Genomic DNA, 26,481 nt, shown 5'->3' on the forward strand with positions numbered 1-26,481 from the left:
GTGCAGGGATGAAGAGGAGGCGGTGTCCGGGTGCAGGGATGAAGAGGTGGTGGTGTCAGGTGCAGGGATGAAGAGGTGGCGGTGTCAGTGTGCAGGGATGAAGAGGAGGTGGTGTCAGGGTGCAGGGATGAAGAGGTGGCGGTGTCAGTGCGCAGGGATGAAGAGGTGGCGGTGTCAGTGCGCAGGGATGAAGAGGAGGCGGCATCGGGGTGCAGGGATGAAGAGGAGGCGGTGTCCAGGTGCAGGGATGAAGAGGTGGAGGTGTCAGTGTGCAGGGATGAAGAGGAGGTGGTGTCGGGGTGCAGGGATAAAGAGGAGGTGGTGTCAGTGCGCAGGGATGAAGAGGTGGTGGTGTCAGGGTGCAGAGATGAAGAGGAGGCGATGTCTGGGAGCAGGGATGAAGAGGTGGTGGTGTCAGTGTGCAGGGATGAAGAGGAGACGGTGTCGAGGTGCAGGGATGAAGAGGAGGCGGTGTCAGGGCACAGGGATGAAGAGGAGGCGGTGTCAGGGTGCAGGGATGAAGAGGAGGTGATGTCGGGCGCAGGGATGAAGAGGAGGTGGTGTTGGGGTGCAGGGATGAAGAGGAGGCGGTGTCGGGGTGCAGGGATGAAGAGGAGGCGGTGTCGGGGCGCAGGGATGAAGAGGAGGTGGTGTCAGGGTGCAGGGATGAAGAGGAGGCGGTGTCGGGGTGCAGGGATGAAGAGGAGGCGGTGCCGGGGCACAGGGAAGAAGAGGTGGCGGTGTCAGTGTGCAGGGATGAAGAGGTGGCGGTGTCAATTGCGTAGGGATGAAGAGGTGGCGGTGTAAGTGCACAGGGATGAAGAGGAGGCGATGTCGGGGCGCAGGGATGAAGAGGTGGCGGATTCAGTGCGTAGGGATGAAGAGGAGGCGGTATCGGGGTGCAGGGATGAAGAGGAGGTGGTGTCCAGGTGCAGGGATGAAGAGATGGCGGTGTCAGTGTGCAGGGATGAAGAGGAGGTGGTGTCAGGGTGCGGAGATGAAGAGGTGGCGGTGTCAGTGCGCAGGGATGAAGAGGTGGCGGATTCAGTGCGTAGGGATGAAGAGGAGGCGGCATCGGGGTGCAGGGATGAAGAGGAGGCGGTGTCCAGGTGCAGGGATGAAGAGGTGGAGTTGTCAATGTGCAGGGATGAAGAGGAGGTGGTGTCGGGGTGCAGGGATAAAGAGGAGGTGGTGTCAGTGCGCAGGGATGAAGAGGTGGTGGTGTCAGGGTGCAGAGATGAAGAGGAGGCGATGTCTGGGAGCAGGGATGAAGAGGAGGCAGTGTCAGGGCACAGGGATGAAGAGGTGGTGGTGTCAGTGTGCAGGGATGAAGAGGAGACGGTGTCGAGGTGCAGGGATGAAGAGGAGGTGGTGTCAGTGTGCAGGGATGAAGAGGAGGCGGTGTGGGGGTGCAGGGATGAAGAGGAGGCGATGTCGGGCGCAGGGATGAAGAGGAGGCGGTGTCAGGGCGCAGGGATGAAGAGGAGGCGGTGTCAGGGTGCAGGGATGAAGAGGAGGTGATGTCGGGCGCAGGGATGAAGAGGAGGTGGTGTTGGGGTGCTGGGATGAAGAGGAGGCGGTGTTGTGGCGCAGGGATGAAGAGCTGGCGGATTCAGTGCACAGGGATGAAGAGGAGGTGGTGTCGGGGTGCAGGGATGAAGAGGAGGCGGTGTCGGGGTGCAGGGATGAAGAGGAGGCGGTGTTGTGGCGCAGGGATGAAGAGGTGGCGGTGTCAGTGCACAGGGATGAAGAGGAGGCGGTGTCGGGGTGCAGGGATGAAGAGGAGGCGGTGTCGGGGTGCAGGGATGAAGAGGTGGGGGTGTCAGTGTGCAGGGATGAAGAGGAGGCGGTGTCGGGGCGCAGGGATGAAGAGGAGGCGGTGTCGGGGCGCAGGGATGAAGAGGAGGCGGTGTCAGGGTGCAGGGATGAAGAGGAGGCGGTGTCGGGGTGCAGGGATGAAGAGGAGGCGGTGCCGGGGCACAGGGAAGAAGAGGTGGCGGTGTCAGTGTGCAGGGATGAAGAGGTGGCAGTGTCAATTGCATAGGGATGAAGAGGTGGCGGTGTAAGTGCACAGGGATGAAGAGGAGGCAGTGTCGGGACGCAGGGATGAAGAGGAGGCGGTGTCGGGGTGCAGGAATGAAGAGGAGGTGGTGTCAGGGTGCAGGGATGAAGAGGAGGCGCTGTCGGGACGCAGGGACGAAGAGGAGGCGGTGTCTGGGCGCAGGAATGAAGAGGAGGTGGTGTCGGGGCACAGGGATGAAGAGGAGGAGGTGTTGGGGCACAGGAATGAAGAGGAGGTGGTGTCATGGTGCAGGGATGAAGAGGAGGCGTTGACGGGGTGCACAAATGAAGAGGTGGCCATGTCGGGGTGCAGGGATAAAGAGGAGGCAGTGTTGGAGTGCAGGGGTGAAGAGGGGCGGTGCTGGGTTGCAAGGATGAAGAGGAGGTGGTGTCGGGGCACAGGGATGAAGAGGTGGCGGTGTCAGGGACAAGACGAGATGAAATGAACACGAAATATTGACAGCTGTGAAAATGTGGAGTTGCAGTGCTGGCAGGCACAGCGAAATCAAGGTGAGGACATTCAATCAGTGAAATGTGCTTATCCATGATTTTATGTATACATCCCTATGGCTGCCATTATTGAAGCCTGCTTCTAGTTGTGGAAGCAATGGAGACATGACAATAAAATAGCACAGACAAACAAGCATCAGACAAGCAGCAAAAACTTTTGCTGTAAAATCTGTCGACCACGGAATTTCTGATTACCCTCAGCAAACAGCCTTCGAAGGAGCCGTTTCTGATTACATTGGGCAAAAAACTTTTCTTTTCGCTGGACTGCAGAGCTCAGCATGAATGACGGATGCTGTCATGGCGGATACGCTCGGCAAGAAGCTCTTCTCAGTAGGTTTTGCATGTAAATGCATGTAAGAGCAGTACTTCAGCAGCTTCAGAAGCCGTTATGCCCAGGAGGCGGTAGCACGCTGCTGCGGATCTATTGCCACATTGTCTAGGAAGAGAATGCAGTCACCATTCGAGAATTCAATTCTGCAGAGAAAGAAAAGTAAGGTGAGTAGTGAGTTCAAATCTAATGTGGTAATTAGATTTGCATGATTAAATTGGATTTCTGCAGGTCTGTGTAGCGATACATGACGAAATGCCTTCGTGAATTCAAAGGCGGGACGGCTTTGTCCAGTGGTATCGGGAATGCTTTTGTGAATTCAGAGGCGAGGCGGCTTTGTCCAGGGGTATCGGGAATGCCTTTGTGAATTCAGAGGCGGGACTGCTTTGTCCAGGGGTATCGGGAATGCCTTTGTGAATTCAGAGGCGAGATGGCTTTGTCCAGCGGTATCGAGGGTAAAATGCTCAGCGGCAATTCTCAGCTGTGCTGCGACAGGCAAAAAACAAAACCAAAAGAAAAAAAAAACAGAGCAAACTCAAGGCTTGGGGTTTAAATAGGGTTTAGCTGATGTTCTTTGTTTTGCATTTAATGCTAGTGGTAATAGGATAAAGGTAACAGTAGATCAGCACATAATTAACCTTTTTACAGAGAGAAAGAAAAGTGTGTTTAATGTAGACTGAGGCTCTTCCTTTGTAGTGCCAGGGAACAGCGATTCTTAAAATAGACTATTAAAACTGCAGAAATATTTTAAATATATATGAATTAAATCACCTTGTCAAGTAGTACAAAACATTTTGAAAAATATGTTCCTCTGTCTTTAGGCAAGTGAGAGATTTTGGATTGAGATTTTCGTGTATTGTTGTCACAGTTATATGTATAATTGTTTTATTTGTTCCTACCATGTGACATTGTGAATTGTATGGTATGCTGTTTATCAAGCCAGAAACCTCACTTTGGGTCATACACTTTTTTTTGTCACGACCTTCATAAAAAAAAAAGATTTGTGAGAAACTAGTGCATTGTGGAAAGATAGCATACCGTTCAAGCTTTCTAAGAGCTGTGTTAAACAGAGCCACCATTGTTGGTCACACATTTAAACTAAAGAGGGTATATTATCAAGAGCTAATAGGGTCAAAAATGGATGGATTCACATTTTCTACTGAATTGATTTAGACTCTTTTTCTGGTGTTTTAAAATAATTGGTTTACAGAATATTCAAACAGATCCTAACAATATACAAATCAACCAACACAATGTTTAGGTTTAAATTATTTCAGGGCTTCTCTTTAGGCCAAGAACACATTTTCTTTAGGACCAAAGCCGATGGAACACATTTTCTTTAGGACCAAAGCTGGTGGAAAATATTTTTCGGACCATTTGATTTAAAACTGCTGCCAAGTTATCTTCTTTCTGTCTCTTCAAGCCGGATTGCCATCTTCACTTGCATCTCCGTTGGGCAGACAATCCATACGTGTCAGGGACTGTGCACACCAAGGACTCTGCACCGGGACTGATCATGGGGGCTGGTAAGACTCACTCAAGTACTATATAAATAGTTTTCTGATTTTTGCATTTTTTGCTTCGTGCCAAAACACTTTATTAAATCACTAAGCTTTTTGTTTGAACCAATTTGGTTACCTCATTGAAACATAATTAAAACTGTAAATTGCACAGTTTTGCAGTGTATTTAGCATTTAATGCAGTACCTTTCTCTTTGTTTGCAAAAAAAAAGAAATACAAGTATTCCTTAAAAACTAAATATGAAAATTGGAACCCTGCATGTACTGTATATCAGAGTCTTACTACAGTCATTGTTATTGGCTAGGTTACTTAATTCTTTAATTTTCTCCATATGCTACAGCCTGGTGTGTGTCTTTAGCCATCTCCTTAAGTAGGCCTGATCTGAATGACTTCTCTACCAAACAAAAATGTATGCGTCTTTGTGGCTTGCTACTACCTCTTGCCTTCTACAAAGGATGCATGACAAATGTGGCTGAAGGAAAATGACATGCATTTTGTTTTAGTATGCATTTAAGTAAAAATGAGTTACCATGATGCTTACTGCAGTACAGAGTGCAGTTGATCTAATCTTTTGTGAATCTGGATGTAGGTTTAGTCAAAGTATGTTCTTTACAAAGTTTTAGAAACACTATTGCATGTTTAAATTGCGGTCAAGGTACTGTAAAACATCAGAACCTCTTAATGTTACAGTTTTGTAATACCGTACATTCATGCCTGACAGTTCAGTAAATGAATGTGTAAGGTTACTGCAAATATAGTCAGCGTCTGTGGGTTTTACTGTAAATTAGTTTTAAAGTGCATTGCAGTGCCCTCGCAGTCCAGATTAAATATAAAACATTTTAATTCTCCCTTTATCCCTTATTGTGATGGGTATTAAGAATGCAGCATAATGTATTGAACAACAACAAAAGACAAGCTTCTTAGGCTTGATATAATATGTGGTTTAAGGCAAAAACAAAAAGCTTTTTTTTGTAAATATACTATATGTGTTGTCCTTGCTGACCCAGCTGTCACACTGACAAGACCAGATGTCACAGAAAGCATTTCAAACAGAAAGTCTGATTATAATTACTGTCCAGTCTTTACACCAAGCACAATATCAGTACTTAAGACACTATTTTGCATACATATTTTGTATTTAAACTGCTGTATAAACACTGCTGCTCATTTACATTACAGTGTATCCCAAGGAATGGTTTGTTTCTCTCCACAAAAGCAGTACAATTCACTATGATTATTTATGCCATCTTAAATTTGGTTTCAAACATTTCAGCTGAGGTAAAATGTGATCTTTTTAAAGCATTATTATTGTCTGAATGCAAGTCTATATGTTGTTGCTGTAACAGTTATTGTCTGAACAGCGCTCTGCTGCCATGAGTCAGCATTGCTTTTCTTCTACCAGCAGCACTTATCATATGCAAGGAAGGTTATAGCTTAATAAATAACTCATCCCCAAATGCCGCTGTTCCATATCCATTCATGCATGCACAGGCTTTTCACACATGAGCACACTTCTGCATTTATTCTAGTAGGAGCTATAACCTTTTTTTAAATGTATTACCAACAGCCTTTTTTTAGAACACCAAACATTGGGGTATATTTTAAATATACACTGCTGTGCAAAAGTGTTACACCTTTTTTTACTTTGCTGTATTGTGAGCATCAACTATTTACTCAGAGCCTCCACTAGTGTTTTCTAATATTACAACAACCTTGACTTGCTTAATGAAAGAAAAACACCGTGTGAAATGGCTCGCATCACTCGATTTTCAAGGTGTGGTATCCGAAGCATAATCAACAAGTATAGAGAAACATCACCTGTAATTGACAAACCCAGGCAAACAGGAAGACCCAAAAAGCTGTCTAACAAGGATGAACAATACTTCAAGATAATATCCTTAAGGAATAGAAAGAAGACAAGTGTTGAATTGACAACAGAACTGGCAGAAGGCACAGGTGTCGTTGTCCATCAAATCAACAGTATGAAGGTCATTCTTGAAATTAGGGGTTACAGGATGTCTTGCAGTAAGAATACCCCTGTTAAGAAAGGGGAACAAGACTAAAAGGCTAAAATATGCACAAGAACACAGCAATTGAACAATGGAACAGTGGTCAAAGGTGCTTTGGACTGTTGATGGATGGACAACAACACTTTTTTTTTTTTTTTATATTATTTACCCCACAAGTTAACCCATGTAGGTGGCGCAAATTAACTCTATACATTACTTAAAGGTATAATAACCAATTTGTAAGGTATCATTACAAGATCTCACATCCACACTATACTAGATAATATCTCTTTTATACAGCAAGAGACAACATACAACACATTACTGTATCATATACGTTTCTTTACATACAACTCAATGGACAGAAAAGATATTATATTAGTAGATATCCTGGTTTTACACAAAGTTTGTGTGAACCTGATAGTGGCTGTTGAGTCTGCTGCAGCTTCTCAAAACTTGAGGCTGTTCAGCGGCATCAGATTGTACAGCAAGTATATGAACATCACCCCATGCCCCAGACAAGTGAGTACATGTGTTAGTTTTTTAATTTCAGAAAGCTCAGCAAGGAAAAAAAAATCATCCAGGCCCTTTTTTTATTAAACAGTTCAAATTAAAGTGTTTCTGCCTGAGTTATGTTACATCTAATGGCCAGTAAAGAGGATTGGATTGCTTGGAATGCAATGGGGCCTCTATAGCCCCTGCCAGAAACTCTTAATAATTTGTTTTAAATACCAAGGTGTTCGCTGCTCAGGGAGGAGAAGAAGCTTTGATCTATCAGAATCATTCTTTTTAAATGATATATTTTTGGTAAATTGTTCATAAAAAAAAAAAAAAAGACTAAAAAGCTAGGCACTGTGCTGCTCAGTTTGCCACTATCCCTATTGCTGTCGATTGTTTAAGTAATCAGTTTTTTTGTTTACACATTTTTTTGTTCAGGCAATTTGGGCTCTCAATTGGTCGAGTACAAAGAAGAAATGTATATTACTTCCGACTGTGGGAAATCCTGGAGACAGGTAAATGACAATTCCAAAAAACACCCACCTCAAATAGAATAAACACACTGCACATGTATAGTCAGACATGGGTATTAAACTAATAAGCAACACTTTACTTGCCACGATTCTAGCTAGTTTTGTTTAAAAGCATTTTGTTTCTCTGAAATGGGCCTTTGCTTTTAAAGTTGGTTCAAAACACAGCCCCAAATCTACTTAGTATATCTGCAGTATTTTACTGCAAACACACTATCCTGCTCATAGGAAGATATGTGGGATCAGGTCCTATTACTGTACATGTAACACAGGAATTGATGCATGCTATTGACATGAATAGTCTGGAAAACAAAAAACAAAACAAAGAGTAAGAAGAGTGTAAATGTCATTTTATTTTGATTTTTTTACTGTCACATACTGTTCTGAGTGGTTCTATTGCAATAGCTAAAATACTGTGTACAATCTTAATAAGTCTCTGTTACTGTTCTCTTTAGTTCTAGTTTCTTATCATAGATATATGCAACACAGGCTAGATCAGCTAGTGTCTTTTTTAAAGTAAGAACCAGTGCTATCCGATGATCTGCCACATGTTTCCTTTAGTTTTGCTGGCAAAACACTGCTGTACACTAGATAGTGCTGGCACTCATTAATATTTGATGTTCCAGGCACCAAATCTAGCCTAAATTACATAAGGCTGCAGCTCCTGAACTCATAGTTAAAGCAATTTAGAATCACTCAGGATTGCAAACATCATAAAAAGGTAAGGGGATAGTTACCAAACAAGTAATATGGTTCATTCCTTGGTTATTACACCTGCAGGGCTGACTCATGAATAGCAGCCAATATTATGTGTCATTATGGATTTCTTTGCAGAAGCATCATCATTAGCACTTAATAGATATGCTATAAAGTAAACAGATGTCTTGTGAGTTTATTTCTAGAAATAAATAATAAACTACACTGTAACATTCTCAGAAAGAAAGGTGCTGAAGCCGCTGCATAATGTAATGCAAACGTATTTTGGCTAGGCCAGAAAAAACGACTGGGCTTATGCTATTAAAACTATTTATTGTGGGATGTCATCACTTTCGAAGTGTTTTAAGAAATTTGCAGACACCGCAGGCTCAAATACATGGTTTTTGTTTAATTTAATTGACTCCCTTCTGTGAAAAATCGATATTCACTATTTAATCAATCAGGTGTGTATGCCAGTCTTTTATAAGCCAATATGCCTTTTAATGTAATTTTTTATGTATTTCTTATGACTAGATGGTATTAAGCTGCTGCATGCTGTCTTTATTTTGTAGGTATTTGAAGAAGAACACCACATTCTGTACCTAGATCACGGGGGCGTTATCGTTGCCATTAAGGACACTTCCATCCCCCTCAAAATACTCAAGTAATGCCACTGGTTAAAATGCTATTCTTTCATTGTTTAGGTTAGCAAGACCAGCACTCCACAACCTTTTTTGACATACACTGTTTTCTTGTGGTAACATTAGCTGAAGGGGAACCTTTGTGAGCTGCCTAATTGCCCTATGATAATTCTCTCCTATATATTAGAAAAGTAACTTAAAGAAATCTGCAATATATTGTATACTTTTCCACCCCGCGGTGAGTTCCAATGCATTCACTGGGAGTCCAGTTGCATTTCCAGCAGCTATTATATTTATTACATTTACCTATTATCAGATAATTGCTCTCACTAGGCATCCCATCGACATAGTGTAGGCAGTGAAATACATTCACTATTATATTGTTTCTGCAGAGGATTTGAAAAACAAATTGAATCCATCTGTAATCTTTACCACAGCTAACAAGTACCATATATCTATTTTTGACTTCTCTACGCTATGGCTGACCAATATATTTAATGAAAGACTGAAAAGAACATCTCAGCACTTCTCTGCCAAGGATGTTAACTTGCAATCCTCTCTGGTGTGTGGACTTGTTTATTAGTTTTCTGAATATTGAATTCCATTTGGGAACGCTCTAGTTCTTTTTTTTTTGTTATAATGAAACTGGAAATGGTAGCATGCTTAAAATGGTTATTGTATATTAACTGTGTTATACTTGTTATAAATCTGAATTTGGATGTTATTTTGGACCATTTATAGTATGTATAGTCAAAAGCATTATAGTCTGTAGCTTTTTATAATGGTGTATTTTATTGGCCACGTATTTGTTTTCTACTTAACAAAATAAAGAGGTGTATGAATGCTTTGTACATTTTTTCTCTGTTTGTCCTCTGTTTAGATTCAGCATAGATGAAGGCTGGACTTGGACGACACACAATTTCACCAGCACCTCAGTTTTTGTGGACGGGCTTCTGAATGAACCTGGAGATGAGACTCTTGTTATGACGTGAGTGTTTTCATCTCGCAGCCCCGTAACTGCGCCTGGACTAACCTGACTTGACATTCAGTCTTTGGCTGAATAAGTAAGATGAAATAAGTAATAAATATTAGTGTGCTGCGGCTGGAAATACTGTGAGTGCTGGGCTCTCATTTCCTGTAAACAACAGTGCGCCTGCCTCAGTCCAGCATGCATACTCACTTGCATGTTGGAGAGAATTGCTGTGCTGTGAAGCACGTGTCTGTCAATTGTGCCAAACTGTACAGTAGCTATGACTGACTGCTTGCTTGACACTGGCTAAATTCAAGAGATGAGAATTTAATTGGATGAAACAATTTGATCTGGTCACAGGTCAATCGTGCACGCAGGAGCAAAAGAAGGGAACTGGAATAACTGGGGCCCAACATGGAGGAGTGGATGGCTCTGTGTGGTTGCTCTACCTTCATCATTAAAAATGAAAAGTGTAAAATGCACTGGTGCTAATTAAGGGTAGCTTTGTTCATAAACCTTTAACCAGATTATATTAATAATGTTCCTCCATCGCAACCCCTCTCACTGCACCCCTAGTTCCTTGAGTAATGGGTCCAACCAAAAACAATTCACTCTGCAGTTTGAAACTACATTTTTAATGGCATAAATAGACATTTTGGGACAACCAAGAAATCCATAACAAATATGGGCAAACAACCCAGAAATGTCAATACAATCATTCTTACCAATTGCAATATACCTGTCTTTGTGCAGAGGATGAAGAGCACATAAATGTCACCAACTACTGGCAAATTCACATGAATGAAACAATCATTTGAATACTGTTTACTGGTGAATACCGAATACTGGTGACTGTACTTTCAAATACTTCTCCCTCCCTATTTATTACTTTTTATAATTTGTTAGCAAAATATAAAAATCTTTTGCTAAGTTAGCAGTAAGTGGTTCAAGCGCAGAGTTAAATAATGGCTTTTTTTGTAGCGCACCTGAAACGTGTGTCATTAAGTGATTATTTAGCAAAAGAAAAAAATGTTTAATTTGCATTTCACTATAGTGCGGAATTATGTAATGCTTTCAGATTTTACTCATACTTTTACAAAAAGTCTCTGTTTTTTTTAAATATTCTTGTTTCTGTGTGTTCCTGCAGGGTTTTTGGCCATATAAGTTTCCGGTCAGACTGGGAGTTAGTAAAGGTGAACTTTCAACAGTCTTTTCCCAGACAGTGCACAGAGGCAGACTACGATGCATGGAAACTAACCAACCTTAAGGTATAAATACTTAATTAAAAAACAAATGTTAAATTGGAAGGCGGATTATAGTAGAGCATTATACAGCACTGGGAAGTCTCTGGATTACTCATCTTGAATACTGTGTTCAGTTCTGGTCACTTCGCTACAAAAAGGATATTGCTGCTCTAGAAAGAGTGGAAAGAAGAGAGACCAGAATTATTCCAGGTTTAAAAGGCATGTCATATGCAGACAGGCTTAAAGCATTAAATCTATTCAGTCTTGAACAAAGAACACTATACGGCGAGCTGATTCAAGCATTTAGAATTCTACAAGGTATTGACAGTGTTGACCCAGGGGAATTTTTCAACCTGAAAAAAGAAACAAGGACCAGGGGTCACACATGGAGATTAGATAAAGAGGGCATTCAGAATAGAAAATAGGAGACACCTTTTTACACAGAGAATTGTGAAGGTCTGGAACCAACTCCCATGTAATGTTGTTGAGGCTGACACCCTGGGATCCTTCAAGAAGCTGCTTGATGAGATTTTGGGATCAATAAGCTACTAACAACCAAACGAGCAAGATGAGCCAAATGGCCACCTCTCATTTGTAAACATTTTTATATTCGTATGTTATCCAGAGATTATCCCTAACAATATGAAATTCAGAGGGAAGTTTCTGTATGTGCTAAAGTACAACATGCCACATAATTTCTAATTTCTAATTTCAGGGGGAGGTGTGCATTATGGGTCAGGAGAGGAGTTTCCGGAAGAGAAAAGATTCAGCATTTTGTATCAAAGGGAAGAGTTTCACTTCAGCCTTGACCTCCAGGCCCTGCCAGTGTACAGAGAAGGATTTTAACTGGTAAGGCCTATTACCTAACTTGCCTAGTTACCACTGGGGTACTATTTATCAGTTAGAAAAACATGCCCATAAAGCGGTTACAATGGTATTACCATGGTGAAAGCATAGCAAAGTGTAGAAAAGAACATTTAGACATAGCGAGAGCCTGGTTAATCACAGGCATGTATAGAGTCAATGCCAGATCATGTGTTTTAGATGTACCAAATATAGATAAACATATGTTTTGGGGATCTTTACTTGCTGGTCATGGCTGGCACAAAGACAAACAAATAAAAAGAGGAACAGATAGCACATTAACATTCCTATTGGGGAAGATACATTTAAGCCTAATTTTGTTCCATTCTGGTAAACAAACAACTCTTATCCTGTTCTCCCAGTGACTATGGCTTTGAACGGGCAGCCAGTCTGAAGTCTGAAGGTGATCGATGCTTCGCTGACTTCTGGCATGACCCTGACTCCCCTCCTGATGACTGTATCATAGGGCATTCCTATGCCTCCAGCACTGGGTAAGTTCTGTCCAGAGTTTGCATTCTAGCTAGGAGTGTAGACAAAGAAACACGGGCAGTGTAACAGTGTACAATATCTCCCCGACTCTGCTCCCCCTCCCACCTTTACACTACATGGATCTTGCCTGCGTATGTTGAGTACTATCTTTGACCACTGTATTACTGCAGAAATATAAAAATAAATAATTTTATGTATATGTTATGGACCGATGCCAAAACTGAGCAGTTGCCGGAAATGCCTGGGCAGTTCGAAGTGCCCAGCTGCTGTGGGGCTGATGGCAAAGAAAGATTTTTAACAGATACAGAATACTACTAATAGAGAGTGAATTACCTCTGTTGCCTTTTAAGTACAAAAGTGCACCACCATCGAGCCACCAATTGCCATGTTTATTTAAATAACTTAAATACTTTCTGACAACACTAGTTTAGAGCAATGGTACTCAACACAATATCAGTGTACAAGGTCATTTTCGTCGTGTGTTAGATATAGAGGTTAGAGTAACTGAGGGGAAAAAATGAGTCCAGAATGAAATGCAATAATATTTTACTGGATTCTTATTGCAATAATGCAATATAGATCTCTGTGCAGAGTTCCATTGAATGAGAGAGACTAATAAATCACAGTTTAAATGTGTAAAAGCCACCCAGTTAAATATAGATACCTGAAACTTAGGAAGAACGCAGTGCCAAACTCATTTATCATAGCAATATTAATCGTATTTTGAAAGTGAAGTTTGACCAGGACGCGGCTTTGTGGAAATTTAAGTTTAAAAGCATGATGTGGTAGATATGGACTTCTTTTTACATAACTGAGCATCCGTATCTTGACTGTTTTATGATCTCGCTTTCAAACAAAGCAACTCTGCACTGAGATCTGTATGCATTACTGCAATAACAATACAATAAAACATTGCTGCATTTTATTCTGCCCACCCCCCTCCACACCATATCTAATCCATGATATAACCTGTGGATTGATGTTATGTTGAGTTCCGTTGCTCTAAACTGCATTGTCAGAAAGAATTTAAGCAGTGTGCTCTTGCCAGCGGTAATTCACTCTCTATTAGTAGTATATTGTATGTGTTAAAATCTTTCTTCACTGTCAGCCCGGGTGGCTGTGGGCAGTTGCCGAAATGACATAAAATTCAATGTTAATTCGGCATCTGCCCACCACAGCTGCCCGGGCATTTCGGCAACTGCCCAATTTCAGCATTGGTCCATAACATATGCAAATCGTAATACACAATTGACTAGACATGTGTACATGGAACCGTAAGACTGCACACATGACTGTATTACATTACAGGTAAAAAAAGTCCTAGTAATTCATACATACTGAATGAATAGAAAGAATCTTCACTTGCTGATGGATAAATTTCTAAAGCTCCAAACATTGGTAATTTTTGAGGAAGCATGACAGGCACAGACTGCCACAGGGTAAGAATCCTGCTAACCATGGCTTATGCCACATAGTTCAGACACCAATCAAATTCTGTAAATAATCTCTCTACCATAGTCTGAAATGGATGTATGCCCATGAGCTGTAGATACTGTAGGCCTCTGCTTTAGAATATGAACCCCAATGGAATAACTAGAGCAGGACTGCAGATTCCAGTCCTACAACACATAAGTACCTTTCATCTTGCAAAAAAGCCTTTCTTTGATGTTAAACATCACAAAGCCTTTATTAGTTAGAGTAAGAGCAGATCACATTCCTTACCCTCTGTCCTCTTAACCTCTCATTTAATGAATTTCAAAAGTAGAAAATTAGAAGTGTGCAACGTGACCAAATCAGGAAGAAAATAGCATACGTCTTACGAATTGTTTATCTTCCTTTGTTAATTAAGGAATGTTTTAATTGCATTCAACAAATGCAAATACATAGCATGAATTTTTATGTAATATGTTATGTTTGTTGCAGTTTGCCTTTTGGGCCACTCAGAAAACGAGTCAGGTCTCACGAGGGCTTCCTTATATAGAGTTCTTCATTTAACAAAATTATTATAGATTCATTTAAAAAAAAAAAGAAAAGCCTACAATTAGGAAAAGAGTAAACCAATATCTGTGGCTGTGTTTTGTAGCTACAGGAAAGTGGTATCTAATATCTGTGAGGGAGGAGTAAACAAACAGCAGAGTTCCAAACAGCACACGTGTCCTCTGCTGGCCCCCAGAGGTCTGCAGCTTGAAACCAAAGGAGAGACCCTGGCTGTGGGCCCTGGAGATGACATCACCTTCATTGTGAGGCAGGAGCAGGTAACACAGCAGTCACTGTGATCTTTTGCTTGGGGTGCAGCCAGTAGAATTATGTTTTGGTTGAAGCGGGAGGGTGTTTTCATTATATATTTTTGTTATATAGTTATATATCTCTTCTTTTATCGTATGCAGATATATAAAATTCTGTTTTGTGGCGAAAAAAACTTGTTAAAAAAAACAGAGTTGCGTCTTTGGACGCAGAATTCCGAGTACACGTCATATCACCCTCGACGGACTGCCCAGTGTTTGTCGTTACCTGACGGATTCTTTTCTGTTGTTCCGAGAGCAACGATTTTTATCTTTGAAACATGACTGACTGCTGAGAAAAGACAAACCAAGCTTCCTGAGGAATTCCAAGAGAAACTTTTGCAATTTCAGCATTTCTAACAAATAGTACCAGCTTGGACAGATCGAAAATGCTGATCAGACACTAGTATATTTCGACATGCCAACAATACCACAATACTTCAATGCTGTTGTGGTTGCTAGATTACTGGGATGCCAGTGAGAGGTGGTATGTTGTGACGGTCGGCGGTGCTTACAGAATAGCATTCTAATCCCAACACTCAACAATGACTTCACCAGCCCCATGCACACATACACAGAAAAACACAAAAAAAGCAAAATGTATCTATTCCAGTTGAACGAAAACAGGTGCTGATGAGAACACCTTATGATAACTCCCTTTGTTGATACTTAAACATAGGTCATCACAGCACCTAGCTCGTATCTTTAATGTTCATTTATTTCAAATAATATCAATAATATCAAAAGTCACCAGACACAAACAAGCTAGCTTCAGTGTTCTTAACTAAACAAAACAAAATATGAAATTTGCAGCAGCTGCTACATGAAACAAAACAATTGACAGCATTTCTAAAGCTGCTATAAATGTCACATGGGATACGTAGGTACCGTGGTCCAAAGATGGCTGTAAAGAGGGAAGTAAATGTTTTGTTTGCAGTATTTCCTTTATCAGATTGATGTTGCACATAACCCCACTTTTTTCTCTGCCTTCCCTAGAGCTTTGCTAATCATACACAGATCTAAATGTGTTTGTAAAGCATCATACAGATTGTTTTTACCAAGTTTCTGTTTAAAACTATTACTAAAAATTTTGATAAACTGTATCGTGGGCTTGTGAATTCAGGTGGTTACAGCTACTGTACAGTACTTCAGAATACACTTGTAAACAGCTTCCCAAACAACTGTCAAAACGTCTCTATTGTAAAGTACTACTAAGTATTATGTTTAAATGTGTATAACTATACTCCAATTTCTCCTAGTTACTTATGTCTGAGCAAAACCCGTGTCCATCCTTCATGGAGCGATGAAAAGACTCGGGTGTTAATATCCATAAGGGAAGAGGATATGATGAAGCCTCTTGATAGAAACACGAACACTGTTAACCCACTCTCAAAATAAAATGTGATGTGGAATTTTCATGACTTATTTCTTGGGAATCAACAATACTACTCAATATTCAATTTCTTTATTAAGCAGAAGCAGTCGTACAAGTACAGTGCAAATGAGGATGCTATTTTGTGATACAAAATAGAAGTACACTGTCAGGTTACAAAAATAAAGATAGCCATTCATCTCTAATAGCAGGACCCTCTTCATATCTCTGTTGTGCAATTCTTGCTGGAGGCTGAGGTAGCTGTTCCTCCACTTGTCTGAGCACCTCCTTACAATCCTGATACAGATTGTGCAGGACACAGCAGGCAGTAATAATTTGGGGAACAAGCTTGTGGTTCACTTCAGTACGCTTCAGTAGTATCCGCCCCCTCCCTTGCAATAGCCAAACACCTGTTCAACCACCACACAGATTTGGCCCAGTTTATTATTAATAAAGATCTACCCCCCCCCCCCACACACACAGATGATGTGTGAATAGCAGTGTGGGCGACAACACTAAAACATAGTATTAAAAAAGTAGGCACTATCCATCAGCAAATCAGATCTTTAATAACTATTTACGTCACACACAATGACATATGGATTCTTTCTCTTGGAATTTTTCTCTGCTCATGTAAGCAGTATTTTGGGAACTTACACGGTTAACAGCATGAGAATCTAAGTGGGCCATAGTTGGCAAGTCCACCAATAAATGCCTTTGATATTTTACTCACTCATTTTTTTTTTTTTTTATTGTATCCTCAAATAGGATTCTTAATGTTTGTTTACTACAGTTTTACCATGGTTTAGAGATCCCTGCACCTTTTGTTTTTATTAGAAAGCAAACCTCATGTGCATTGGAGGTACTTTTAGCAGAACAGACACAAGCTTTGTTCTGGAAAGCTGACAGTTATGCTCCTGTTGCTATGGAAATATATAGATGATCACCACATATATGGCTATATATATAAAGAAAAACAATTACAGACCTTGGGATCCACTAGAATCCAGCGCCATCAGAAAGTTAACAAGGTTTCACTCCTGTTGGGTATAGTACTTATTTCTGCTTATCTTTCTTAAAAGGGAGACACTGTAAACACCAAGTACCAGGTGGATCTAGGTGATGGGTTTCGAGCCATCTATGTGAACCTGACAGTGACTGATGAACCTATTCAGCACCGCTATGAGAAGCCTGGTATCTACCGGGTCACTGTGAAGGCAGAGAACACAGCAGGACATGATGAGGCTATGGTCTACATTCAGGTCAACTGTGAGTACTGAGTATCTGGTATGAGGGTCCCCTGTGGCTCAGCCTCAACATGTGTGGGTCGGGCTGGTTGAGTATGTGGCATAACTTAAATTCTCTTAAATAACATCAAAAAATGGGTCTTTCTGTTTTCACAAGAAATAACGTTTAACATTGCATCTGTGTTAATTAATAAATAACTTATTCCACTCCGGTCGTTGGAAATATTATTGATTCTGTGTTTATGCAGCCACATCTAGCCAGGCATTATCATTCCTGACTTCATTATGTGTTTTGTGATTTTTTTACTTTTTTTATTTTTATTTTTAAATATTTCGTTGCTGTGTTGGAACACACTGTACAGTGAAGGATAATAGATCATTCTAGAAGGACAACATTGTAAAATAGTCTGTGGAGTGGCCTGTGAACATACAGTATATGTGCTCATTCAGGAGGGCCATTAAAATCCAAACCAGAGAGTGAAATACAGATAGAAAAACACATGGGATAAGTAAAACACATGGAGTGTCCATGCATGACTTTCATTTGTTATGCCAGTGGGATCACAGATGTATTCTGTAATAAATACAATAATGCAAAATCCTTGTAGACTTCACATGGCATCAAGTCAGTGCCACGCTGGCTTTCCATGGTGGTCATAGATCATATTGACAGCTAATAAGACACATGGACCGAATAGCACAAATCCCACTATTCTGCTCTGGTAACAATGTGAAGGATTGATTCACTTTGCACATGGTTGCTAAATAAACTGTGTTGACATACAGAAAGGTAGGCTTGGGTATCTTTTTATTAATGCCATGTCTTGTTTGTTCACAGCTCCCCTTCAGGAAGTGCATTTAGAAGTGGTGCCGATCGCTGAAAGGAACCAGGATGTTAATTTGACAGCAGTGATGCTCCCTGCAGCTACCAATCTGACAGTCTTCTACTGGTGGATCGGAGACAATCTCCAGGTACCCCTTTAGGCTTTATCCAGGCACTCCCAGCAGCTACAGGGCCGTTTCTGTACTTCACACAAGGTTTCCCCAGACATGATAATACATTTTTTTTATATGTAAAGAGCACCCTCTAATGGCGATTTCCAGAACTACAGTCAAAGCAGTTTATAAACAAATGACCATTCCAAGCTGAGGGCAGTTCAGGCTATCCCTTATAAAAAATATATACTGCCATTTACATTTATGCTATAATTTACAGTTGTATATTGCTGTAAAATGCAGTACATTGCACACACAATGCTGTACATTATTTAAGATGGTTATAATATTCTGTAGTATTTAATATGGTTAATATAGTCTAATTCAGTATTTAAAAAATACAACATTAAAACAGATAATACTGAAATACTGCTATGTTCAAACGTGTGTACTTATAGTATACAATAATGCAGTAGACCACAGTTTATGACTGTAATTGCTTAATTGTGTTTTTAATATTTAATGGTAACTTTTATATATCATATGGAGCAGGACCACCCATAGACATTTCCTTGGAACTTCTTCTGTACCAATTGTTACTGTACCTCTTCAGACGCCTGATAACATTATTTGTATTCTTTAGCCCATTCTCTCCTTAGAGAACAGCCTGATTACCAAATTCCCAAAGACCGGTGAAGTGATGGTGACAGTTCAGGCAGCCTGTGGAAGGTCCATGGTCCAGGATACCAAAACAATGAGGGTGTTTGGTAAGGACTGCCTCACCCAGTGGAATGTCAGACCAACTCCTCCGCATTCAAAGTACAATGTTTGTTTAAGGCACACTTTATTGAATCCTTTAATAACATAACTGTATTTTACCAGAACAGTTCACTTGGCACACAAACATTATGCACAGGAAATGACATTAGAATTTACAAGCTCCTCCAAACTATCACTATTAATGTGGATTGAATCATAAAAAAAAAATCTGGGAGCATTATCAGCTTTGGAAACTGTATTATTAAAGAAATATTGCAATACCATACTAATGCTTAAATCAGACAGGGTGAGATAGATTAAAGGCAGTTAAGCAGCAAAATGAGCAATACTTTTGTATCTTTTGTAACACTATACCGCTGACAACTAACCACAATAAATCAAATGGATCGAGATTTCTGGAAGAGAATGGGATTGTTTATGTATCGGTATTTTTGTATTGTAATTCACATAATGGTACTATATTTCTGAATATATAAAACAAAGAAGAGTATATATACAAGTATAGGTTTACACTAAATTTAATTTTACAGTTTACCATTATTACCTGTGCTTTACCATGCTTTTAAAATGCTTTACTTCACCATACTTTACCATATTATTCCACTGGAACATCTTATTAGGGGTTGTTGTTTCTTTCTCAGCTCAGTTGTACCTTTCTCTGTTACAGATCAGTTCCAAGTTCTTCCTCTCACATTCAGCAAAAGCCTCGATCCCTTCAATCCAAACACCCCCGAATGGAGAGAGGACATCGGGCAGGTTGTCACTAGAATCCTAGCAAAGGTACTTCATACCGTTGTCAGATTTGTCCATGTCTAACAGCAGGTGTGCACCAAAGTGAAACATAAAAACAGCCAGACTGTGTTTCAGTTTAATGGTCAGTAGTTTTAAAGCAGTACTGGAATCTTTGGCACAGGACAACATTGGGTATGTCCGAATGAAGAGGAAATGGATCAGTACTATTTTGCTAGAGGCCTGGATTCATATTCATCTTAAAAATGTATTACATTTGATGGTTTCAATTGCATTTCTCAGTGGTCACCGGACTAACTCACTAAATAAATGCACTTGTTAGCTCCATTTTATAGAACCTTTGCAGGATGATTAAAAAAAAAAAAAAAAAAAAAAAAAAACCCTGGGGGATCGGATAGAGAATGGATTGTGAATATTGACCTTTAAATTCATCATGGTTTTCAGTCTCCATGTCTCACAGTAGTCCTGCTATACAAACTGATGTGGCTGCTGTTTGTTCTCTTGCAGATAACTGACATTCCACAGGCATCCCTGGTGACTGTGGTGAAGCCTGACATTCCAACCACAGCAGACTTGTATGTGCTTCCACCAGAGAGTACACCAGAGAAGAAAAGAAGCACACCAGTCGATAAGGTAGCATGTTATAAACAGCACATATTACAGTAACTACTAAGAACACCATCATACAGAACAAAAAACTACAGGCAGTCACCATTAGTACTAAAGGCCTTCATTAGGGCCATTTCCATGGAAAAATAAAATAAGTCTCTTTTTTTCTCATATTTTGGTAGTATTTCCAGGTTGTGTGTAATTCCATGTAGTTTTCTTTTAGCCAGAGAAATTCTCATTCCAAATGCAAAGAACCTAATTAATATTAAAATATGGGTGGGTATATTTAAATTCGTGGTGAGCAACGGTATGAAAATGTTATATCGATATCATGCATGTATTTCGATATCGATATTGATAATATCGAAGTCTTCCAAAACACAGAGAAATATAATCATACAAATGTTAGCCAGCGTAGTTCAGGGGGTGTGCAGCAGGGGGCTTCCAATTTCCTATCAATTAGTACCTATTTAAGCCCTGATCACTTGCGCCTTCGCTGTCTAGCGTTTCGTTTTTGTAGCAAACGCTCAGACGGCGTCTTTTCGTGCTTCACTGCTAATCTACACTTTGTTGCCTTTCACTGGAGGTCAATTCTCTGCGCAGTGCTCCCAAAATATTATCAAATATTTTCCTACCTGCTCCGGTGCTGCTTCTCGTCATTCAGCTTCTCCATTCGGCTGCAGGAGCTCCAGCGTTAGTCTCCTGCTCTTTCCAGCCTCCAGCCCAGCAACAGCACCGTCCAAACCGCAGCTTCATTTCTCAACTCGTCCGTGTCTTTATTAGACAGACTGGCCCTCCACTAAAACCTCTAAAGCTCCTTGAACAAGACATCGACATTCCCGTCGTCAGCGTTTGCCTTGCCATAATTCCTCTTTTTAATCCACCACAAAGATCTGTCAGCTGAACATTCCTTTACTCTTCGCTTGCAATCAAGCGCCCCTCCTCCGCTCCCAGAGCCAGCACAAATTATCGTTCCTTCATAAGATCCTGCCCTGGATTTCTATTAGCTACGTTCAACGTTTTAAAGACCTATCCAGTCAATTTCATACTCCATTTCAACCTGTGGCGGCTTGTGCTTTCGACTGGTCACAACAATCTCCAACAACACTGCTGTTCTGCAACTTTTCCACCGGCGCCTCTCAGTCTGTGGCTGCCACGGCAACACCCTCATTGCGTGACTGCGGGGAGTGGGAAGTCGCCATGGTGGCCAGGCAGCTTCATCTGGTACTGCGAGCTTCCTGCCTCAGTGCTGCAATCTTCTGGCTTGCTGCTGCTGCACTTTCACAATCTGCGAGGGCTCGTTCAACTCGCCAAATTGTAACATCTAAATACTGTGTTAACGTATTTATATACATGACTAACTGTCCTAAAACATGTAACTAAGATATTCAAATCTAAAAGAATACGCAATTGTTGTTCTACACCGACAAGGATTTTAATCACAATAACCAAATATATTCTACCCGGCTTCACTCAAGCCAATGGTTAATTCTAATCATACCAGCTAGATGGCAGTATGACACCACAAATTTTATACAGTCTCTAAGCTGGTTTGCTGTCAATGTGAGGCTTGCACGCTCCAGCTTTTCTAAATTCCTGCAGTTTGTTGTCACTCCGAGAGATTCGCAGGAGTCCCCCTCCTCCTCAACTTTTTGTAGCAACTGACATTCTCCAATTTCAACTCTTCCTTTGTTCAAGGACCTGGTCATGATGCAACCTTACTCAGCTGTTTTTGAGATGCTTATCTACCATCATAGTAATGTCCTGCTTCCATGCATCACGCATCCATTCCTGTGACTTATTCCTGTTCCCAGATTCGTGTTTCCTCATCTGGCACTGCTCCTCTATCTGACTAGCTTCACGAAAGTCATCATTTCATCAATGCGAGCCATGTCCTACGATTTATCAACGTTCTAGTCAATGTCCTCCTATCCCCAATAGACAATAAACTGCTCCCGACCAATCAATAGGTTTTGCAGACGCCTTGGATCAACACATCTTTGCAGCTGCAAATGTCGCTCTAGTTTACTGTTTAAATTTGCAACTGCACTTCTCCAGAGCCTACAATGCTCCAGCCTTCCTCCAATACACAGATCGTGGCAGCATTCCCACAATCAAGGCTGACGCTAATCCCCATCTAATCAAAATACGGGGCACTTCCTCAGCAATCCTATTCATGTCTCCGCTCATCGTCCCAAATGTTACAGCATCAATACTTGGTTTGAGACTTGGTAAGAGACTGAAAATCTGTCTTGATTATGAGCTAAGTATTTCCACTATTAAGAGAATAACTGGCGTTGCAAAAACCAAATCTCTGAATGTGAGTTTACCTTTTCCATTTCAAGCAGACATGATAGTAGCAAACTGCTGATTGATCCTGTATTAACTAAAAGATAGAAAGGCAGCATCTCATCTCTGCCCTCATTTCTAGAATATGGGGCGCAAAGGCGCCGTGCTTCCCCAGTAGCCGATTCATATGTTCATTCAGTCCAGCTGCCACCTCAGCCCTCAGTTCCAGCTCTCCTTCTGCCTCTACTTTCAGTATAGTTCAGTCAGTTGGTCCCATTTGCTCCCATAACCCCCATCCAGAATCTTTAGCTTCTCCAGATGCTATTTGACTGAATCCTACTCTCAGTAACCTCCTTCAATCTGCTCAGCATTACATGTCTGCAGCCCTCCACCTTGTTCAAGAGCTCATATTCTACAGCCTCCTCAGTGTCTTCAACCCTCTGCACCCTGATTCGAATAATCATAGCCCTTCAATTAAAACCTGGCTCTCATCATCCGTGCTAGGGATTCTGTCCATCTCCTCCAGTCTCTCCATTCCAGCATTCTGCCTGACCCTCTGTGGGATTCTTAAGAGCTTTCCCCCTGTCTCACCTTCCTTCCTGTCTGTCTATATCAAAATACATTCTCCATTTGCTAATTTCCACTCTTCTGAAAAGCCGCTTCTCCCCCAAGACGGATCAATTCAGCGTGGTCAGTCCACTCACCCGTCAAGTATCAAGTCCCCTATCCCCCTTTTCAAGGTATCTTCCCAACAGGAACCCCCCGCACCCCCTCCTCAGACCATCTGTTCATTGATTCTTCTCACTCCTATCATCACTCGTCTCGCCTTCGAGCAGACCTCCCTCCATTCCTCCACCCTTGCCTCCAAGCAGGCCTCCTCTCCACCCTCACCTCGTGAGTAGGCCTCCCTCCTCGACTCCACCCTCACCTCCAAGCAAGCCTCCCGCCTCGACTCCTCCCTCTCCTCCAGAGCAGGCCTCCCTCATCTCCTCCAGCCTCGCCTCCGAGCAGAACTCCCTCCTCTCCACCCTGGCCTCCAGAGTAGGCCTCCCTCCTCGACTCCACCCTTGCCTCCGAGCAGACCTTTTCCTCTCCACCCTCGCCTCTGAGCAGGCCTCCCTCCTCTCCACCCTCTCCTCCAGAGCAGGCCTCCCTCCTCGCCTCCTCACATTGCTCCCTCCTCTCCACCCTCACCCCCAGGGCAGGCCTCCCTCCTCGCCTCCTCGCATGGCTCCCTCCTCTCCACTCTCGCCTCTGAGCAGGCCTCACTTCTCGACTCCACCCTCGCCTCCAAGCAGACCTCCCTCCTCTCTACCCTCGCCTCCTCACAAGCCTCTCTCCTCTTCACCCTCACCTCCAGAGCAGGCCTCCCTCCTCGACTCTCCCCTTCCCCCCAGCCTGATCACGAATGTGGGGGAGCTGGTCCTCTTCTGCAGTGGATTCCTACATTCATTCATCCTTCCCTGATACAGTTGCTGCTCCTTCTAAAAATGCTAGCATGCCCGGAGTGGGGGCTACCTGTCTGCCGGGGCCACTAGAGGTTTTCCCCTAATCAGCCTCAAGGGGTTTTTTCCTCTCCACTGAGCAGCAGGTATACACATAGTCATATCCCACTAAATTACTAACAATCCTCCTGTTTGTCCCGTTTGTCCTTCTAGTCTTTTGTTTGTTATACACTGGCATGTGCTGTCTTTTGTTTGTCTCACGGTGTGGGAGATTTGGTGAGGAGCCGGGGGTCCATCCTTTTGGAGGGCAAGTGATCTCACTTCCCCGACCTCAGGGCAGGCTTCAGCCTCCCTTGACCTTCAGGGGGGTTCTCACCATGTGAGTCAGAGCGGACCCCTGGCCACACACTGTTCTTTCGCAGGTCCTACGCTTATCTTGCCTCACTCAAGGCTCTGTTCTATACTCTGTCTCAGTTCGGGACGTGGCTACTCATGCTCGAGTCCCATACTGACCTCTATGCCTTGTTCTTATCTCAGGTCCCAGGCAGCGTGAAGTCTCGGCCAATTGGGGGTCTAACGAGTGCCCCTTTACAGAAGTCTCACGCTGGGTACCTCTCCCTCTCTATCTCCTTTCGTGTCCCGGTCTTCCGGGACCGTCTTCCTCTGAAGGGCGGCTCCCCGAGTCATAACCCTCATATGTGTTTTCGGTTGCTAGGTCCTTAGGCCCTGGGTCGTGTCGGCATCGCCACCCTTAGTCAGTGACCACTTTCTTTATCCTGTCTTCGTTTGCTGGGTCCTTCGCCCCTGGGCTCGTGTCGGCATCGCCGCCCTCAGTCAGTGACCATCCTTCTATCCGGCTTCGGTTGCTGGGTCCTTCGCCCCTGGGTTGTGTCGGCATCATCGCCCTCAGTCAGTGACCACCTTCTATCCTAGCTTCCTTGTCCAGCTTCGCTGGTCTGCTACTAGAGTCGGCTTCGCCTGCTCTTCTATCCAAGGTCCGTTTCTTTCTAGCTGGCACTCTGTCCTACTTAAGCTGCACTGCGTGTAAATGCTGACTCACGACACCCCTAAAAGTATTAAATACCAGTGTAATGCCGAATTTTGCATTATTGTCTTGTTTATAATACAGAAAGTTCACGGTGATTAATAAATGAATAATAGCGTAAGGCAAGCACATTGTCAAAATTAAATGAAACGATGACCATGTGGCATGTGTATATCTCAAAATAAGGACGGCCAATTGTTCCTAACTTAATGCAGCATGCAAATAGCGTTTGGTACCTGAACGCAAATCAATGGAATAAAATTAGTAAATAATACTTTAGTGTGTGGTTTTTCTTTGCCTACAAGACTTAATATAACATAAACTGATTATACTGCGTTTGTATTTTCAGCAGTATTAGCAATAAAAAGCATGTCTCTGCTAGCTTTCTGTACAGTTATTTATTTATTTTTTTTAATCCCATAATTGCGATATGGAAATTATCAAAATGTCAATAGTGGGGCCCATCAGTAATTTAAATGTTTATATCTGACTTCCAATTTGGCCTTGAGTGGCTGCAGCTATCTTACAGCTATCTTAAACCGGTTTTCCACAAAGTTGTAAGTTTGTGTTGACGCGTTGCAAGTGCAACCTGTCTCATTTGGCCACTGAAAAAATATTTTAAAAAAAAGAAAAAAAACTAACAAAAAAAAAACTACGGAAAACAAAACAAAAAGTGAGATAGAGTTACACAAATACAGTAAATAAACAAATAAATACAATTCCATAAGAATGCTACCCTAAACATTTTTAGACTGCATATTTATTAAAAACCTATTATACACGTATATATAATAATAACATGTACATGTTTTCTTACAGAACAGTAGCTATAGAAATTCTGATCAAACAGAGCTAAAATACCAGCATTTTGCATGCATGATATACAAATGAATCCAGTCAAAATGTTTAGTACAATACTAAATATTGGTAGTATATCTACAATATTAGTTCATTGAAATTAACAGCTAAGATAGTCAATTACCTGCACTTTCCAGTGTAACAAACAAAATGCAATTATCTTCACTGGTTTGCCATTGGCAGCATCTCTATTGCACCTTATCTTAAATGCAATTTTTGAACACTTTTTTTTACACCAAAAATTAAGATAAAAGTTAATCTACATATCTCAGCTCCTTTTTATCAGTGCACTAATAATTAGAGTAATGTATCAGGGTCAATTTAAGACCTTTTGTAATTTTCTAGGTGCTATATTAATGAGTTTACCCCTAGAGGTTGCAAAGAGTACCTTATCCTGAAGTTTATCAGTGTACTCTGCTTTTTTCCACCCATTCACCAGAAAGGAGATGAGGCTTGTTTTGTTGACTTGGATGAGAAATTTTCAACACTGCCTTACAATCTCCAAGG

General features: G+C 41.8%; 1 protein-coding gene across 2 annotated transcripts in view; it reads left to right on the top strand.

Annotated features, from left to right (window-relative positions):
- Positions 1–26,481, top strand: part of LOC121324845 (VPS10 domain-containing receptor SorCS2-like) — a 281,604-nt gene that overhangs the window by 245,792 nt on the left and 9,331 nt on the right. For both annotated transcript variants that reach the window (XM_041267061.1, XM_041267067.1), the window contains exons 11-23: positions 4,323–4,425; positions 7,366–7,442; positions 8,726–8,817; positions 9,675–9,782; positions 10,912–11,032; positions 11,724–11,857; positions 12,235–12,363; positions 14,445–14,616; positions 17,098–17,284; positions 18,101–18,234; positions 18,842–18,965; positions 19,646–19,758; positions 20,236–20,361. In XM_041267061.1, coding sequence (XP_041122995.1) covers positions 4,323–4,425; positions 7,366–7,442; positions 8,726–8,817; positions 9,675–9,782; positions 10,912–11,032; positions 11,724–11,857; positions 12,235–12,363; positions 14,445–14,616; positions 17,098–17,284; positions 18,101–18,234; positions 18,842–18,965; positions 19,646–19,758; positions 20,236–20,361 — 1,620 coding nt within the window. The remainder of the gene's footprint in view (positions 1–4,322; positions 4,426–7,365; positions 7,443–8,725; positions 8,818–9,674; positions 9,783–10,911; positions 11,033–11,723; positions 11,858–12,234; positions 12,364–14,444; positions 14,617–17,097; positions 17,285–18,100; positions 18,235–18,841; positions 18,966–19,645; positions 19,759–20,235; positions 20,362–26,481) is intronic.

This window comes from Polyodon spathula, chromosome 1, assembly GCF_017654505.1.
Source record: "Polyodon spathula isolate WHYD16114869_AA chromosome 1, ASM1765450v1, whole genome shotgun sequence".
Taxonomy (NCBI): Eukaryota; Metazoa; Chordata; class Actinopteri; order Acipenseriformes; family Polyodontidae; genus Polyodon; species Polyodon spathula.